The sequence below is a fragment of the Lissotriton vulgaris genome, chromosome 7 (assembly GCF_964263255.1).
Source record: "Lissotriton vulgaris chromosome 7, aLisVul1.2, whole genome shotgun sequence".
Classification (NCBI taxonomy): Eukaryota; Metazoa; Chordata; class Amphibia; order Caudata; family Salamandridae; genus Lissotriton; species Lissotriton vulgaris.
In genome coordinates, this window is record NC_141695.1 from 327,549,194 (window position 1) to 327,567,396 (window position 18,203).

An 18,203-nucleotide genomic window follows, 5' to 3' on the forward strand; every position below is an offset into this window, starting at 1 on the left:
CTTACTCAAAAGTGTAGATTACTCAAAAGACTAAGTTATCTTTGTAAATCCGAAACTGGACTCCTGTACGACCCACCCCTCAGCCCTTTTTAAAAATGCCCTAAATCCCTAAAACCGTAACCCCTGCCCCTAAAGCCCTAAAACCGCCCCCTTCACTAGACCCAATCCCTCTTACCTCACTCACAACGGCGACAAGGCATCTCTTCAGGCAAAGCACAGGTTGTAAAGAGGTAGCAGAAGAGTCTCTCCGTTTCCTCTAACGACGCCGATAGCATTAACCATACCTGCAGCTTTACTATGAATATGGCCTTACCACATGCCGGCACACATTTACCAAGCATATGCCCTTACCATGCATACCTTTACAACATTAAAGCATTGTAAAGTCATGCGTGGTAAAGGCATATGCGTTGTACAAAGATGTGTGGTAAAGGTTATGCGTGGTAAAGGTGCATGTGTCCTAACGCATACATGGTAATAGCATCCGTGGCACCAGCCTCGTAATGGCTAATTTCCCCTCCCTTGCAGTCTAGCCTGAGGTTTTACATATTCATCAGTGGAATATACCTCTCTCTCCAACCCTTCTTTTCTCTCCCAGTCCAAGGCCCCCAACCGCCCTTGCCTTACTGTCTCGCCATTGTATTCCAAATTTTCCATGTCACTTCACGCTGGTACAGAAAACAGGCACAGTAAACAGGACACACAGTAAACAGCTGGTTTATAAATAATAACAAAGAAACAAACATTTGTGTTGTTTTCTAGAATTGCAATTTTCTTGACTTTCACCCAGGACTTAGTGAATGTTCAGTCTCTTCTCCTGTGATGTCAGGACACTACGTCCAGCTCCCTCAGAGACACTTACTATTCCATCTTTGGGGTGACAAGTGACCCTTTCACTCCTCCATTTCCAGTAGTCCTTTTTGGCAAACATAGTGTGGATCGGAGTGCGAGTTGATGATCCCATCTTTGGTCTCATGGGATGCTCCATCGGTCCCTCTAAAACAGAGAGCATGTTTCGCAGACCTGGTCTTATCGTACCTGTCGCACAAGTGCTTCATCCTTACCACCATATTGAAATATGCTGACTGCAACTTGTTACCCCCATTCTCACACCTCTGCCTGGAACCCATAAGACTGCAGGGTCCAGGCATGGTGAGGACATTTCACTCGTCATAGAGAGCCTTGGTGCAGAATCAAGAAAGCTCACCTAAGCATCTCCCTAACTTGAAGGCAGATTTCATATCTTCAAATGAAGGCCGACTCCCAGGATGAGGATGAGCACCTCCAGGTGACACTTTAGCAGCATCCCAGATGGAGCACATGTCAACTCAAAACCAGGGACCTGATGCGCCAAAGCAAGCTAAGCTCAAGGAACAATGAAGGGCATGGTGAGCAGGGATCTTCAATGCAGCCAACCTATAAAGTAAGCTGGGTTCCTTTTCCGGAGTCTGTCAGAGACAGCCCTGTTGAACTCTAACATTGCAACGTTCCCAACGTTCTTATTTCCGCATGCTACTCAAGCGTTCCATATGGTCATCATCATGCAGCAAGGGGGCAAGCACTTGTCCACTGTCTCAGTGTCCTACTAAGTTATACCTTTGACTGTCACCCAGAATAGTAGCAGCTGGCAAAAGAGCAAATAAAGCACAGGCAGTCATGCTGCAGGCTTATCACACCGGCACAGGGGAGATTGCTCGCGATTGAGCAAAGTTTCCATTCTCTTGACTGAGCCCCTTTCCCCTGCAGCCAGGCCTACTCAGCGTGAAAGGTTGCTGTGGACATTCCTCCCTGTAGTGTCGACCCACCCCGTGCCCGGGTGGGCTCTTGGGAGACTTTGGTTCATCGTTGATGCCACCAGAGCTAGATTCCTGTGCTAGCTTGTCTTTTGCCTCTTCATCTTCAGAGAAGAAGTACAGAAAGTTGAATCCAAAGCCAAAGATCCGGTTCCAGATTTTCGATGGCTTGGGTGGGTGTGCGGTAACCTGGGCTGGCTGCGACCCCACAGGCAGGAGAGGGTTTGTAAGTCTGAGAACCGGCGTGGAGGGTGTGGGGGAATACACTGACTTGATGTCCAGAGAAAAGGAGCGTTTCATGGTCCCACTGTCCCAGCAAGGCTCTGAGGCAATGTCCAGTGTGGTAAACCGGCTCTCCAAGTCTGTTGTGTTGGACTCCACCCTTTGAGTGGTCTCCTCTGCCTGGCCCTCCAGCTCCCCAGCATCCAGGGCCACCTCCACGTCCAGCAGAGAATCCTGGTTTGCGCTGCAGGTACCAGGGCACGGCTGGTTCTGGGCCGTGCAAGGCTCCTGTGCACAGCAGTGCGTGGGTCTTCTGCGGTCCACCAGGCTGTCAGTGTGAGAGGGTCGGGGCGGATGCTGCGAGGGGCATGAAGCCAGGCTCATCTCATGTTCCAGCAGCTGCCCCAAGAAGTTGAAGTTAGGTGATATGTTGGGTCTCTTCTCCTTAACAAATCTGTAAAAGGATTAAAGAAAAGGCTTTAAGACCACAAGCAGACTCAGACACTCGGTGTAGGAGAACAAAGCATGAAACAGGAAGAGAGTAGAGCACCATGCAAATAAAGGATAAATATTGCAAACTACAATAGCAGATAGTGTGCATCAATAGCGTACATGTTTTTCATACATTTATACATCACGTTTATAGGACTTTAAGAGACCATAAAACACAGAGACCAATTACATTCATTTTTACAAAGAAATAAGATATAACAATGTTCTTAAAACAATTTGCCAAGTTTTAAAAGTAGTACAAAAGGGGGTGGTGATGGACGGAGCATCTGAACCAAGCAAATTCTCACACCCAGTCAACATATCTGGGTTTAATCCATCACCGTTCTTTAGCCCACTCTGCCACCCCAGTTCAGACATGGCCATATGCAAATCAGTCTGACCCTGTGCCTCATGGAAACAGTCCAGCCCGAACTGCCAAGCCATGCCTTTCCTGGACCGGAAACAAGCTTCCGAAGACCGGTTTCTGGCATTCCAGCCGTCTTCAGCCCGGCTTGCTTGAATCCAGTGGCAAAGTGAGAAAGGGACTCACGTCTGAGCATACCCTGCCACACTTATGGCGAACAAAGCGGTATTCTGCTTTAAAAGTCTGAGCAAGGAGAGTGATGACCTGGGAAATGTGATAGGTAGAGTGGCCACCTTGTGACATGTGATGGATGAAGGATGATGGATAATGGATTTAACCCATATCTCTTGACTGGGGTGAAGGTTTTGATTTGTTCTGCATTCCGTCCATCAATTGTGTGTCTTTCGGCTTGTGACATATGACACTTGGTGAAGGCCTTCAGAAAGGGAAGTGGAAAGGGATGAGAGAGGAGCTAATGAATGATTAAGGGGCATTAGGAAAGAGTGGGGGCTAAAACAACAAAGGGTCTCAGGGGAGTGAGTGAGTGAAGGCCTGGGACTGTGAGAATTAAAAAGTGTGTGACAGCTAGTGAACAAGTGACGGAAGGAAAATCAGTGTGGTACTGGGCAACAAAATAGACGGACATCTGCACTAAGAGAGGGAAATCTATGCAAAGACATATGGGTGGAACAAGAGTGAGATAAGAAAGCCATGGCCTACACAGGGTCACCGTAAGGGTTTTCAGAGCTTTGGCAAACACACATTTGGGGTTCTCTGCCAGAACAACTAGATACTTCAATATCAATTTCAGTTTATTCAAGAACTCCAGGTGCCATTGTACATTATACTTTCAGAAAAAGGACACATAAATCTACATGGCAACCGTAAGCCAAATTGTGAGCAAAAGAAAGTTTGAACAGCTATTGTCCAAAGCCATTTTTTCTGTGCTTAGATATCGATTTTTCTGTCTTGCAACAACAATATTTTAAGTGTAATTCAATATCAAACCTGCCCTGTTAGGAAAGAGGTGAGGGTGGATATTAAGCTCCTGAGGGCACACTATTAAAATGAAACATACACACATACTGCATATAATTGTTGATTTAATTGCAGGATATTCGTAATAAAAAATAAATCATCCTTCACATCTGGCATTCTCGCTTTAATATGGAAAATCAAAGCACTGCTTCATGGTTTTTCTACTTTCCATCTGGAGAAATCGGATATAGTTCTCGTAAATTCTCTTCTTCTGCCTCCTTGCGGATGACATCCTTCTATGTGTACACTTCTCGTTCCCTGTCTGGACAGTGACCTCTGACTCTACATTGGAGAAAAGTGGGAGGGGGCGGCTGACCTGCAGATAGAGCAAGGAAGTAAAGAGTGGAGAGGTAGTCAGGGGGTTGAGACAGAGGCAGAGCGGCATAGGCGTCACAGGGCTAGCTCTGAAATGGCTTACCAACTTCCTATCTGACAGAACTCAGACCGTGAACTTAGGCTCCTACCACTCCAAGACCTCTAAGGTCACCAAGGGAGTACCTCAGGGCTCCTGTCTGAGTCCTACATTGTTCAACGTTTACGTTGCTCCCTTGGCAAGACTGTTAAGAAAACTGGGTTTCATCCCAATTTCTTATGCGGATGATATCCAGTTACTCCTTCCACTTGACAAATTCAACCCTAACTGCCAAGCCATCTTTTGCGAAGGAATGACATCTGCAGCGGAACGGGTGAAAAATAACGTTCTCCAACTAAACGCCACAAAGTTCGAGATAATGCTTTTTGGTGAGGCCACCTTGGTATGGTCTCCTATGTGGTGGCCAGAGGAACTGGGCCCCACCCCTTGCCCTAAATCAGTGGTGAAAAACCTTGGAGTCCTCCTGGACCAAAAACTCACCTTCAGAGAGCATGTCTCCACTACCATCGGAGCCTGCTTCCACAACCTCAGCATGCTCAGAAGAGTATTCCCTTTCTTACCTCTGTCTTCTAAAAAAACCTTGATCCAGGCATTCAATTTTTTGCCGCTTAGACTACTGTAATGCGCTGTTGATCTCAGCCAATGAAAAGGACATAAATAGATTATAGGTAGTCCAAAACACCACGGCTCGCATGGTGGCCAATGTCCCCCCTAGAACATCATCCCTTCCTTTGCTTAAGAAGTTACATTGACTACCCATACGAAAAAAGATTAATTTCAAGATCTGTTGCATGGCCTATAAAGCTGTAGACAGTTTAGGCCCTAGCTATCTCAATGAGAAGTTTGTAAACTATGTGTCTCCTAGACCACTCCGTTCAGGAGGCAAAGCCTTGATTTCTGTTCCACGCATCAGAAAATCTCGGCAAGGGGGAAAGGCCTTTTACCATCTCAGCCCGCACCTATGGAACGATCTCCCCATTTGCTTACGGCAGTGCACAGACTACCTGGCCTTTAGGAAACTGCTGAAAACCTCCCTCTTCTCACATGTCTCCTGGGTTTGTTGCTGTGTCCTAAGCGCGGAGATACCCTTATGGGGTGATTCATGCGCTCTATAAATAAATAAATAAATAAAATATAATTCTGTCTTCCTTGAGTCATATATGTAGAGCCATTAAGTCTATGTTGCTGAGGCACTACAAACACAGAGGCCACTGGATGGTGGTAGGACCCTTCCTGTACTATGGCACCCCAAGAGAGCACTTAAATACACTCCCAGAGATTCCACGGTGGTCCTGAAGGTGTCGGTCTGCATACAAACAAGTCCTAAAGGGAAGAAAGCAGTATTTCCATAGCGAGGCTTGGGAAGAGCTCAATCTTGATTGTACTGCCGAGGAAGTGGGCTAATTTGGAACATTGAAAATCAGCCTTTATCTCAGTCAACCCTGAGATTTTAAATGAATTCACCTATCGCAGCAGATGTGTGGGTGAAGCATCTATTTATGATTACCCCGAACCCACTCCTTTACTTTACCACCAGGTAGAGCGAGAAGAGTTCAGGTTTGAAAGGGAGGAGGTGAGGGACGCCATTATAGCCCTTCCGAATACCAAAGCCCTAGGTTCAGGTTGTGTAGCAAAGCACTTAAGAAGGTAGGACAGGCCTGTATTTTCATGTTTGGAGCTCTCCGCCCACACTGAGGAATCTCCAGGGTCATAAACTTATTATTTTTTGTGAATCGCAAAAAAATTGAAAACTTACACCAAATTGTTTGATAAACAGGCCCTGTGTGTTTGGAGGAGGTTCTAGACCGTTTCACTCTGAGACGTTTGTTTTCTAACTTGGCGCTGTATTTGACGGTAAAGGTTAATTGGATGCCATGTTTCTAATGCTAATTGGATGCCACATTTCTAATGGTAAGCTGAATTGGATGCCATGTATTTACTACGTAATTGGTGGCAAGCTTAATTGGATGCAATGTTTCTAATGGTAAGCTTATTTGGATGCCATGTACATGATGGTAAGCTTAACTGGATGCCTTGTTTCTATTGCTAAGTTTAATTGGATGCAATGTTTCTAATGGTAAGCTTATTTGGATGCCATGTACATGACGGTAAGCTTAACAGGATGCCTTGTTTCTAATGCTAAGCTTAATTGGATGCAATGTTTCTAATGGTAAGCTTATTTGGATGCCATGTACACGATGGTAAGCTTAACTGGATGCCTTGTTTCTATTGCTAAGTTTAATTGGATGCAATGTTTCTAATGGTAAGCTTATTTGGATGCCATGTACATGACGGTAAGCTTAACAGGATGCCTTGTTTCTAATGCTAAGCTTAATTGGATGCAATGTTTCTAATGGTAAGCTTATTTGGATGCCATGTACATGATGGTAAGCTTAACTGGATGCCTTGTTTCTATTGCTAAGTTTAATTGGATGCAATGTTTCTAATGGTAAGCTTATTTGGATGCCATGTACATGACGGTAAGCTTAACAGGATGCCTTGTTTCTAATGCTAAGCTTAATTGGATGCAATGTTTCTAATGGTAAGCTTATTTGGATGCCATGTACATGATGGTAAGCTTAACTGGATGCCTTGTTTTTAATGCTAAGTTTAATTGGATGCTATGTTTCTAATTGTACGTTTAATTGGATGCCGTGCATTTGATGGTAATCATAATTGGATGCCATGTACATGATGGTAAGCTTAACTGGATGCCTGGTTTCTAATAGTAAGCTTATTTAGATGCAATGTTTTGAAGATAAAGTTGCAGCTTATATTTGCCTGAATGATCTCTGGGGCCTTAACAATCTGCACAGTGGGGACACCTGTGAGGGCTGTGTAGCATCCGGCGGTAAGTAGTTACTGGGATTATTGATAGTGCATCTGTATTATGTGTTTTGTATCTAAAAATACATTTATTTTAACCTAAACCTTCAATTGTAAAGAGCATTCACTGCATTTGTGTAGAGTGAACTTATGAAGACTGCACAGTGTGCCACAAGAGATCAATGTGGAACAGCAAAACAGCAAGCACACAACATAAAGCATCAGCAATTGGTGGAACAGCAAAAATGCCAGTGGCACTGCCTACCTGTAGGCGTCGTCTAGTGGGAGTCCCATGGTGCTCATGACGTAAGCAATGGCTATAGCAGCAGATCTAGAGATACCCGCGAGGCAGTGTACCAGCACCTTCCCGTTCACCAGCTCCGCCTTATCTGTATGGAAAATAGCAAAGCTTAGAACCCTACTAGAAAATTCATAAAAATCCAACCCAAGATCCTCTTCCCCAGCCACCCTGAGCTGCCTTACTCAGGTCTCATGTGTACCCTGGATCACCACATGCATGGGAACCCACTGCATCACCCATAAAGAAACACGGTGACCTCGTCACGGGTGCAGATGCTCTCAGCACACATGATTTACCTTGAAAAAAACAGCTCACCAGCCTGCTTTCTACTGACTTAAGATGATCCACCTTCCATCAGTAGAAGCACAAATTACTGAAACTATCCTCTCAACCCACTCTCAGATCAAATCGATAAGATGTAATAAACCATTACAGGTCTAACATTCACAGCTGAGATGGGTCATCCAGGCATAAACATTCAGGTCACCCATGAACCCTGACGTCACCATAGCATTCAACATCATGAATGAACCACAGGCTCATCCATAAACTCTGAAGTCACTAAGAACTATGAAAAAACTATTAAATAAGAGGGAGGTCTGTGATGGACACAGATATTTAATTTTGACCTCTGGCATCATCCATGCATGACCTCTGACACTGTTGACCCTTTCACTCTGGACATCAACCTTTAAGCTCTGACATCACTCATGTATTCTAGCATCATCCAGGAATGAGGCCTGACATCCTAATGATGTCTAACATGTTCCATGAACTCCGGCATCACCCATAACCTCTGACATTATCAATGAACTCTGACATCAACTCTGATAACACCAATGGACTCTTATATCACCTATCAGCTATGACACCTGGGATATCACATTACATCCTTGGACCCTTGAACGGTAAATGGTTAACCATAACCTTTGTGGTTCCCATGACCTCTGTGGTACCCTTGGTCACTATGGTAACATTGGATCTGCTTAGCAATCCTGAAACGGCTGATTCCCATGACCTCTGCAGATTATTTCTCTATGATCTCCTTGGTAGCCTTTGAACTATGGGGTTTGCCATGAGCTTTGTAGTTTCCAATGACCACTAGTTTCCTATGACCTCTATGGTTACCCATAACCTCTGTAGTTACCTATGAACTCTGTGGCAGGCTGCAGCCAGGGCAGGATCTTGTCGCTGTAGCTGTCATTGATGGGAATGCGCAGAAAGTGACTGTCGGGGACGAAGCTTGGCTTCGGGCAGCTGCAGCTGATGTTCAGAAGGTGGGTGATGCCGTTCCGAGTGATCACTTCCTAGAGCACAGGGAGAGAAGGGACGGTCACCAAATGCACAATCTGATTTATTGATCAGAGATACCTGGCCTAGATGTCGTCAGCGCGGCCTCTGGTGAGCACATTCAACAAATTGCCTATATGTACTCCTAACCCGAACCAAGTACAGAAGCAGCAGGTGACAAGGACTGAGGTGAGAGTGGATGTCTGTGGGCGGTGGAGTGATTGTATTTGCTACATCTGGGAGTAAATCGAGAGGAAGAAATAGTATGAGCAAGCAATGGTGTGTGTTAATGTGCAACTTGCATGCACTGAAGGTGAGCACAACACAAGGAGCATGCAACAGGGCGTAACTTGATGAACAAAGCTCTTAAGAAGGCAGAAGATGAGTTTGCAGTTTGAGAGTTTTGGTATAATACAGTGACTGGTTTGGAATGCGGTAGTATATCATTCTTGTCCAGGCATAAAGTGTGCCAGAGAGGTCAGGGGGCAGAGATGGGTTTCAGGAAGGTCAGGAAGGAGGGTCAAGCTTAGGCAAGGCGAGGATAAGAACTGGCTTCGACTGGATTATGAAAAGAGATGAGTGTCAATAAGAGAGCCATGATGTCAGGACCTTGGCCATGATTAGGCAAGGAGATCTGCTAAAATGACTAGCACAACTGGGCCATGAGACGTGATGGTTCCAGCCTGGGGATGCACCGCGTCACTGACAGAGTGTTTGTGTAGGTCCAACAAAGCATGGAATGGAGTATGGTTCTCTGCTCTACACATCTGAGGCAGTGGAGGGGCATCCATGCTTGCACTAGTGCTCTAAGCAGATTTGATGCTCAGCTCAATGGGAAGAAAGCATAGTGCAGGCCTTAAGGTGAACCAGAAAGGAGAGCACCGCAAACTGGCCCTAGACACGACTAATGAGTCTCACAATTTGACAATGGCGAAATATAACTCATTTTGTAACAAAATTTAAGGGCGTCGCAGTGTTAGTTGATAGATCATGGTGGAACCTAAGAGTGCAACATCCTGACTAGGGGACCAGATTGCAGTTACACACGGGCGAGGGCATCAGAGTGCTGGTGCACACATGCCAGGGGACCAGAGTGCATTGTGCAGGTAGAGTGCAAATAAGGATCAGAGTGTAGTTACACGCAATCATAAGCATCACCATGCAGGTACACATAGGTCAGTGTATGGGACTGCAGGTACAGATAGGCGATGCACTCGAGCCAAGGTAACCATAGTGCAGAAATACACAGGACAGGGCACCATAGTGCACCTAAGGACTGGCCAGAACATCATCATGCAGGTACACAAATGCCAGGGCACCAGAGTGCAGATGGGGTTAAGCCAGGGCTCGAGACTTCAGTTTCTCCAATTTGTCAATGATGGACATTTCTACTTGAACGTCTCCTCTGCTTCAGATACCCAACACCTCAAACAGTCCCTGACACAATCCAGGCCTGTATGCCCTATGCCTGCCAGAAACTCAACACAACCAAGACAGAATTCCTGTTATTCACCTGGACCAATGATCAAACAGTACAAATTTGGCTCAATGCCTTAACCTTCATGGCTTGGATACTCAACTTTTACTGAATGCCAGGTAATTTGGAATCCCCCTGAACACCAATCTCACCCTCAAGGAACACATTGCCAAAAAAACAAAGACGGCCCGGGCCAGTTCTCCCTTCTAAAGAGAAAAGAAAGTGAAACTGTTTCATCCAGAATGTGACTTCAGAACTGTTGTTCAAACCCACATACTGTGGCGCACCTTAAGGGCTTCCTACATGTCACAGTGCATCTCATCCTTATGGAACTCCATTGGCTCCGCTTGCCATCTTCAAAACTAGCTGCATCATTAACAAAGCCCTCACAACAAGCACCCTCGCTTGTCTTGTAGGCAGGCTCACGATCTCTGGTGGTCCTCGGCCCACCCAAAGCCAGGACACCATCAGACTGCAGTCTTGGAAGTGTAAGAGAGAAAAACAAGACAGCAGCCATTTTCCATCTATGTACCCAGGATCTGGAACACAACATCCCTGCATCCATCAGGATAGCCTACAGCCCGCTCCAATTTAGGAACAAGTTGATGATACACCCTTTTAAAGAGCTTTACACTCCAATGAATTAACAGTTCACAGACCAGCTTCCTCTCTTATCACTCGCAGACTTATGAGCCCAGTTGCGTCGCACTTGCACCACGCAACTTGGTGCATGTGCAACACAACTCAATCATGAAATTTATGAAGGCACACAAGGCCACATTGCGTGGACCAAAATGGTTTCCTAAACCTGGAGTAACGCAATGCTGCGCAAATTGTTGTGTTGCATTACTCTGCCCTGGGAAGGCGTTCCATGCGTGTTGCGTCAGTGTTCCCACGCAACTACCATGGATTTTGATGCATTCCAAGATTTTCCAGAACTGGTAAACCTGGAAAAGGCGCCAAAATACGACACCTCCCACTGCCTCAGAAAATCATCACACCGACCCATCCCCGTACACACAGAGCCACAGAAGGCCTCCAATGGACCACAGAGAATTCCTACAGATGCCTCAAAATGATCCAAAGACACCGTCTACTGCTAGTTAGAGACCTCCTTCTCACCCGCATAAGAATCTACAGAGGTTCAGTCTTCCTGCTGACCCACATAGGAATCTATAGAGGTTCAATTCTCCGTCTGACCCATATAGGAATGTAAAGAGGTTCAGTTCTCCTGCTGACCCATATAGGAATCTATAGAGGTTCAGTTCTCCTGCTGATCCACATAGGACTCTATAGAGGTTCAATTCTCCTCCTGACCCACATAGGAATCTATAGAGGTTCCGTTCTTAATAGAGGTTCAGTTCTCCTGCTGACCCACATAAGAATCTATAGAAGTTCAGTTCTCCTTCTGACCCAAATAGGAATCTATTGAGGTTCAGTTCTCCCGCTGACCCACATAGGATTTTATAGAGGGTCAAACCTCCTTCTGGACTAAATAGGAATCTATAGAGGTTCAGTTCTCCTGCTGACCCACATAGGAATCCATAGAGGGTCAGTCCTGACCCGGAGAGGGCACTTCTGGCCAATACAGGCCTCTCTTAACAAAAAGATTAACTCTCTGCGTGGGAGCTCATCTCAGTACTTAATTTGAGCGGGTGGTTTCCTGTGCTTGGCACCGGCACTTAATTGGCAGCACCGGCACTTATGACAGTTGTCACATGGAGGGCTGTTTGTCTGATTTAGAGTGAGCACAACAACAGTTGTTTACACATTCAATATAAGTTAAAAATGACTAATACCTGCCACCCTTGCTAATCCTATAGCTTTGGGGGCCTGGAATTGTCTGAATTGTCACACTTGTAGGAGTGTGATAGTAGATGGTTTGGTGCTGGCATTGGTAGTGCGCACAGGGGCAACATGTGGTGTAGGCTGCAGTGGCCTCCTGATGAGGGCCCTGGCTCTTCATTTTTTTTTCAATTAAGCACCGCCTCAGCATCTCATAAAATGTCAGTCCCTGCAGGGTAAGACCGCATTACCTGGTCTAAGGCGTCGCTCTGGGAGCCCAGGTAGAGGTGAGGCAGGACGCGGGTGATGGACACCGCGGAGGTGGACAGGCAGGGCTGGGAGATGCTGGAATGCTGGAGGGTGGAGGTGCGGCCCTCACACAGGCCTGGGAACTGCGAGAAGAACCTGGCAAAGCCACCTGCAGAAAGAAGAGAAACAGCCCAAGATAAGAATGACTGACGAGAGAGGAACTCAACTAATGGAGGAGAGACAGGTGAGGACAGAATGAATGAATACATTAATTAGAACATTTATAGAGCGCAACATTCTCTCTGAGGAGCATCTTGGCGCTATCGAAAGCAAGGGGGGGGGTCTGTGGTGTGAAGTTGAATAAGCAGAGTCGGGTAGAAGATCAGATGAATGATAACACTATATTGTCTGGGGCAGCAAAAATCTAGGTTTTTAAGAGTTTCTTGTACATTAGTTGAGACTGTGCCAGTCTCAGATGGGTGGGCAAGCTATTCCAAGCTTTAGTTCCTAGGACTACCATTGACTTTCCCCCTCTGGATGACCGGTGGAAGTGGGGGGGTGCTAAAAGGTTTTCTGAAGACGATCTCAGGAGCTGTTGAGTGATATATGGTTTAATTCTGGGCCTTAGGTATTTGGGTCCTGTTGCCCTTACGGTTCTAAAGATGATTACTAAGAAGAGAATCCTTTAAGTATGAGCAGCGAATGGAGGGTTCTAAGTGCTGTTGCGGCCGAGGACCCCCTTGGTAGTTTTAATACCAGCCGGGCTGCCGTTTCTGGACTATCTGTAGTCTTTTCAGAACCGCCTTTTTAGCTACTGCGTAGAGGCTGTTGCAGTAATCCAGACGAGACAGGATTAGGGCTACTGCAACTGTTTTTCTAGCTTTAATGGGAGTAGCTCAAAAACATTTTTGAGTGTTTTTATCATGTGGAAGCAAGTGCCGGCCACCGAGGGGCTTGCTGGTGGAAGGAAAGTGCAGCATCGAATCTAATCCCCAGGTTCCTCACAGTATCTACTGTGTTAGGGGGTGGTGCCGTGTCCGTCGACCACCACTGTTTGGGCATGAATATGTTGGATTTCCCAAGCAGCATGATCTGTGTTTTTTGGCTATTACACTAAAGAGGTAAACAGCCTTTACACCACTGTCAAAACACCGCGGTGCCATTACGATGCGTCTTTTACAACGCAAGTCGTTACCACGACTTGCGCTGGAGGGCGCTCTAGACTAAGGAATAGTAGATTTACTCTTCCAACACCTTCCCTACTGTACGTAGGCTGGAGTTGGAATAGTAAATCTTACTATTCCTAAGGCCAGCACCCTACAGCGCAAGTCATGGTAACGACTTGCGTTGTAAAAGATGCGTTGTGATGTACCGCGATCTTTTGGATCACGTTGTAACATCATACAACCCACTTAAGATTATTCGCTTTCATCCAATCCATGACTGTTGATAGGCAGTGCTGGAACTTTTCTTCTGCTGCTGTGGAATCCTTTTAAGAGTTAGGATTAGCTGAGTGTTATCCGCATATGAGATAGACTCGATGTCTTGGTTGATGATAGGGTTTATGATGACAATGAGTGCATGTAAAGTTTTCGGGGGACAGGGATCAAGAGGGGAAATCGATTTACATGAGAGGATGGCTTGCCGGGATAGTTCAAGACTAACCTCCTTGAAACAGTTAAGCCCTGTTTGTTTTCTAGGACAACTCCTTCTGTAGGAAAGGAGTTATTTTCCTTAAAGTCTTTTTTTAAGCCTCTAATTTTCTTGTCAAAATACTCTGCAATCTGATCACATAAACTTTGAGAAGGAGGATTTTTGTGTTCTAGCATTTTTGGGTCACTCTCTCTAGTTGTGTCTTGTGCTTTGCTAGTCCGGCGCCGGGAAACCCTTTGTGGGTAGCTGCGCGCCTTATAAGTGCTATAAAATAAATAAATGAAATAAAAAAGGATGCAATCAGGTTGAGCAATGGTATCATATAAAGATTAAAGAGTGTTGGACGCAGGGCAGAGCCCTGAGGAATGCCAGAGATCAACAGTTTTTCTGTCGATGTGTAGTTGCCTAGGGTTACTATTTGTCTCCTGTTATCCAGGAATAATATTAGCCAGGCCAAGGCCTTGGGAGAAATGCAACTATCCGCTAGCTGATCTCCCAGAATGTCATGGTGGACCGCATTGAATGCGGCCGATAGGTCCAGCAGAATCAACACTGCGTTTTTACCTTGATCTAAGGCAAATTTTAGAGTGTCCGTTGTATGTAGCAGCACTGATTCTGTTGAGTGACAAGGCCTAAAACCCAATTGTTTTGGGTGCAGAATATTAGATTCCTGCAGAAAATCATATAGTTGAGTGTTTACTAGCTTTGCTGCTACTTTGCTTAGACACAGTAGCAGCGAGATGGGTCTGAGATTAGAGAGAGTAGTCAGGTCTGGTAATTTCTTTTTTTGGAGGGGCTTAACAGAAACAATTTTCCAGTTTTCAGGTACTATTGCTAGCCTGAAAGAGGAGTTAATTATGTGGTTGATGATAGGGTTTATGATGTCAATGAGTGCATGTAAAGTTTTCGGGGGACAGGGATCAAGAGGGGACCCCGATTTACATGAGAGGATAGCTTGCCGGGCCTGTTCAAGACTAACCTCCTTGAAACAGTTAATCCCTGGTTTGTTTTCTGGGACAACTCCTTCTGTAGGCAATGAGTTATTTTCCTTAAAGTCTTTTTTTAAGCCTCTAATTTTCTTGTCAAAATACTCTGCAATCTGATCACATAAACTTTGAGAAGGAGGAATTTTGTGTTCTAGCTTTTTGGGTCAGTGAAAGATGTTACAATGTTGAAGATCATTTTCTGATCAGACGCTGCCTGGTTGATGAGACTGGAGTAATGTGCCTTCTTTTCTATTCTGATTTGCTGATGATATTGTTTAAGAGCTGCTTTAAAGGTGGTGAGCTCTTCTGGTTTATAACTTTTCCTCCATATTCGTTCCAGTTTTCTAGAGTGGCCTTGTAGTTCTTTTAGCAGAGGGGTAAACCAGGGAGCAGAGGTTTTATTAGGGAAACTTTTACTGGGAAGGGCGGGAGGCACTAAGACATTAGCTAGTGAGGCCATCCAGTCATTCCAAATGTGGGTCTATGGCGAGGGGTCCCCTGTTAGGGTAGGTTTACCTAGTTCTGCAGTTGCATGCAAGTTAGGATTGGTTAGCATTTTCTTCCACTTTCGCCTCATTGTGAAGCAAGTTTGGCTGGAGTATTTCACAGGTTGTGTGGTGGAGCAACTGATCATGAAAGTAATAAACTCCTGGTCAGACCAGATTATAGTGACTGGAGGGTCTAACCATTGAGCGTGGCTCAATGGCTAGAGCTGCAGACCCTGATGCAGAGATCTGGCCCGGGACCAGGGTTCAATTCCCGCCTCGGCGGCTCTTGGATTCAATCTCCCCGGACCTGATAATTCTCGCCTCGGCGCCTAGTCTAATCATGGGTCCCACTCTGTGACTCTGGGCAATAGCTGCTTAATCTCCACAACGGCCCCAGCAGTGCTTGGATGCCTGGCTTCACCTTGGGGGTGCCCAGGAGTAGACATCTCACAGGAAAGCCAGGAAGGGTTCCACAGCGGTATACGTACAGCGCCAGGAGACCCCGAAATGGGGTGACAGTTGCGCTTTACAAGTACACACACATTTACATTCACATTTCACATTTACTTTAAGTATGGTGGAATTGGTGCAGAGTACATCCAGGGTGTGTCCTGCACAGTGTGTGGGCCCCTCTATCTGTTGTTTGAGTCCCAGGGTATCTATGCTCTCTCAAAGTTATTCGCACTTGGGGTGTCAGCTGATTCCAAGTGTATGTTAAAATCTCCCAGAATGGTGAAGGTAGAGCACCTAACTACTAGGGAACTCATGCTTATACCCAGAGTATCTAGGAACTCAAGGCTAGACCCTGTTGGTCTATAGATCAAGGCTCCAGCAAAAGACATTGAGCTCTCTGGCTGGAGACAGAAACCAAGACTCTCTGCCCCTTTTAGTTCTGTGACTTTGAAAGTGGAGCATATCAGTGTGTTCCTGTATATTATTGCTAGGCGCCCCCTCTTTTCATAGGTATGTCTTGTTTGGATGTAGTAGTGTATCCTTGGGGGAGGGTTTGCACAACATCTGGGTTTGGACAATCTTTTAGAAAGGTTTCTGTAATGACAGACAGTAAGAGAGGAAGGACATTGAAAGAGGAGGTACAGGTGAGAGACAAAACAGACACGGGGAGAGAGACAAACAGCAATGAGAGGAGAGGGATGGAGAGAGAGAAAGAGATTTAACAGTTAACCCTCATCCAGAGAAAAGGAGGGAAAAGTGAGATCGGAGGTACAAAGAAAGCAAGTGTTGGTAAAGCCAGTAGGTCTCATGGATTTGCTTTACTAATGCTTTTTGCCGATGCAGTTCAGTATCAGCAAAAAGAAGACAACATCATTAATTCTGATGCTGAACAGCCTCAGCAAAAAAATGCCCCAGAATCATTCTAAATCCCAATGAATGTAGCCCCACACCTATGCACCTGTGCATTATGCTACGATGCCCTAGTGTGACAACCTATTCATGGCCATATGTTAGCACACACTTGTGCACATACATCATGAAGCAGAAGCTATTTTGGCTTTTAGGTCCAGGGTGATGATATATGCACAAGGGTCATTTCTTTTTAATTTACTATTCCAGGAAGGAGGATGACCATGTAGGAGCGGTAAATTAGAGAAAAAAAGGGGAAGAAATCACATTTAGGGAAAGGAGCAGCATTCAAGAAAAAATGCATCTCCTGGGTCCTCCTAAAAAGTTATAAACAAAAAACGGAAGAAAAAAAACATGATGCGGTGGAGAGCAATGGAAGATCTGGGGGGGGGGTCTGGGAGGGGCAAAGCAATGCCACTGGTGGTGGTGAGAAAGGAGGGGCTAGTAAAGCAAAAGATGAGCCTGAGGGTAGAAGAGCAACACAGACACACCCACAAAGTGGGTGGATGTGAAAGAGGAAGAAGCACACATGGGAGAGGAAGAGAGCAAGAAAACGCATGAACTTGCATGATGTGCTGAAAGTAGTTCTCTGAATGTAAGCAGAGCAGCTATGCAAGTCATCCAATCGAAATGATGGTAAAGAAGTTATGCTCCGGAGAGGAACAAACTCAAGAAGAGGTATAAAAGCAGTGCTTAATTTGAGCAGGTGATTTCCAGTGCTCGTCACCAGCAACTAATTTTGCCAGCATCTGGCTTTTGAAGTCTACCACATGGTGGCGCTGTCTGGCTAATTATGTATGAGTACTACAACATCTCCTTATTAGTTCAGTCTAATACCTGCCTCCCACAACATTCTTATAGCTTTGGGGACCTGGAACAGTATGAATTGTCACACTTGTACTGCCATTGGCAGCAGACGGGTCAAAGTGTGGTGCCACCTGCAATGGCCTCCAAACGAGAACCCCGGCACTTATTCTTTAACAAATCAAGCATTGGAGAAAAGACACTGAATAAGAAGAAAGTGAATGAGAGTGACGTTAGTGCCAACCAGTGATAAGCAAAGGGCTGATAGGAAACTCCGTATGCTGTTTAGGTTTGTCTCTCTTCCCTTGAACTCCCTCACAGGTTCCTGGCACCAATTTTTCCTGCCAGTTCTCAGTTTTGTCCTAGCTGCACCTCCACAGTAGAGACAACTGCCCATGTATTTTTGTGCTTGCCCGGGGTACTCTCCCGAGAGCAAGCAGCCGGGAACACGCTATTATGGCGGAGCTCTCCGTATCCTTAGATGGGACCCTAGATCGGTGATTGATTATTCATTATGCAAAATCTCTGGGTCATATGTGGGTAGCTAGGAGGAAATTGCTGAAAGCGTGAGGTAGCTACTTATCTCCTTATTTGATTTAGTAGTTGTATTTTTTTTATATTACTGTTTGCTTACACTTTAATGACAGCATCTGAAGGTCTTGAGTGTAGTGCACCTTTAGAGCACAGGCAGCATAGCGGA

The 18,203-nt window shown here is 45.6% G+C and overlaps 1 protein-coding gene across 1 annotated transcript in view; it reads right to left on the reverse strand.

Annotated features, from left to right (window-relative positions):
• Positions 1-701: 701 nt before the first annotated feature.
• Positions 702-18,203, reverse strand: part of LOC147701491 (dual specificity protein phosphatase 8-like) — a 47,097-nt gene continuing 29,595 nt past the window's right edge. The window contains exons 4-7 of the mRNA XM_086930183.1: positions 12,213-12,379; positions 8,557-8,716; positions 7,374-7,497; positions 702-2,469 (exon numbers count right to left, since the gene is read on the reverse strand). Of these exons, the coding sequence (XP_086786309.1) occupies positions 1,671-2,469; positions 7,374-7,497; positions 8,557-8,716; positions 12,213-12,379 (1,250 nt within the window). The 3' untranslated portion in view covers positions 702-1,670. The remainder of the gene's footprint in view (positions 2,470-7,373; positions 7,498-8,556; positions 8,717-12,212; positions 12,380-18,203) is intronic.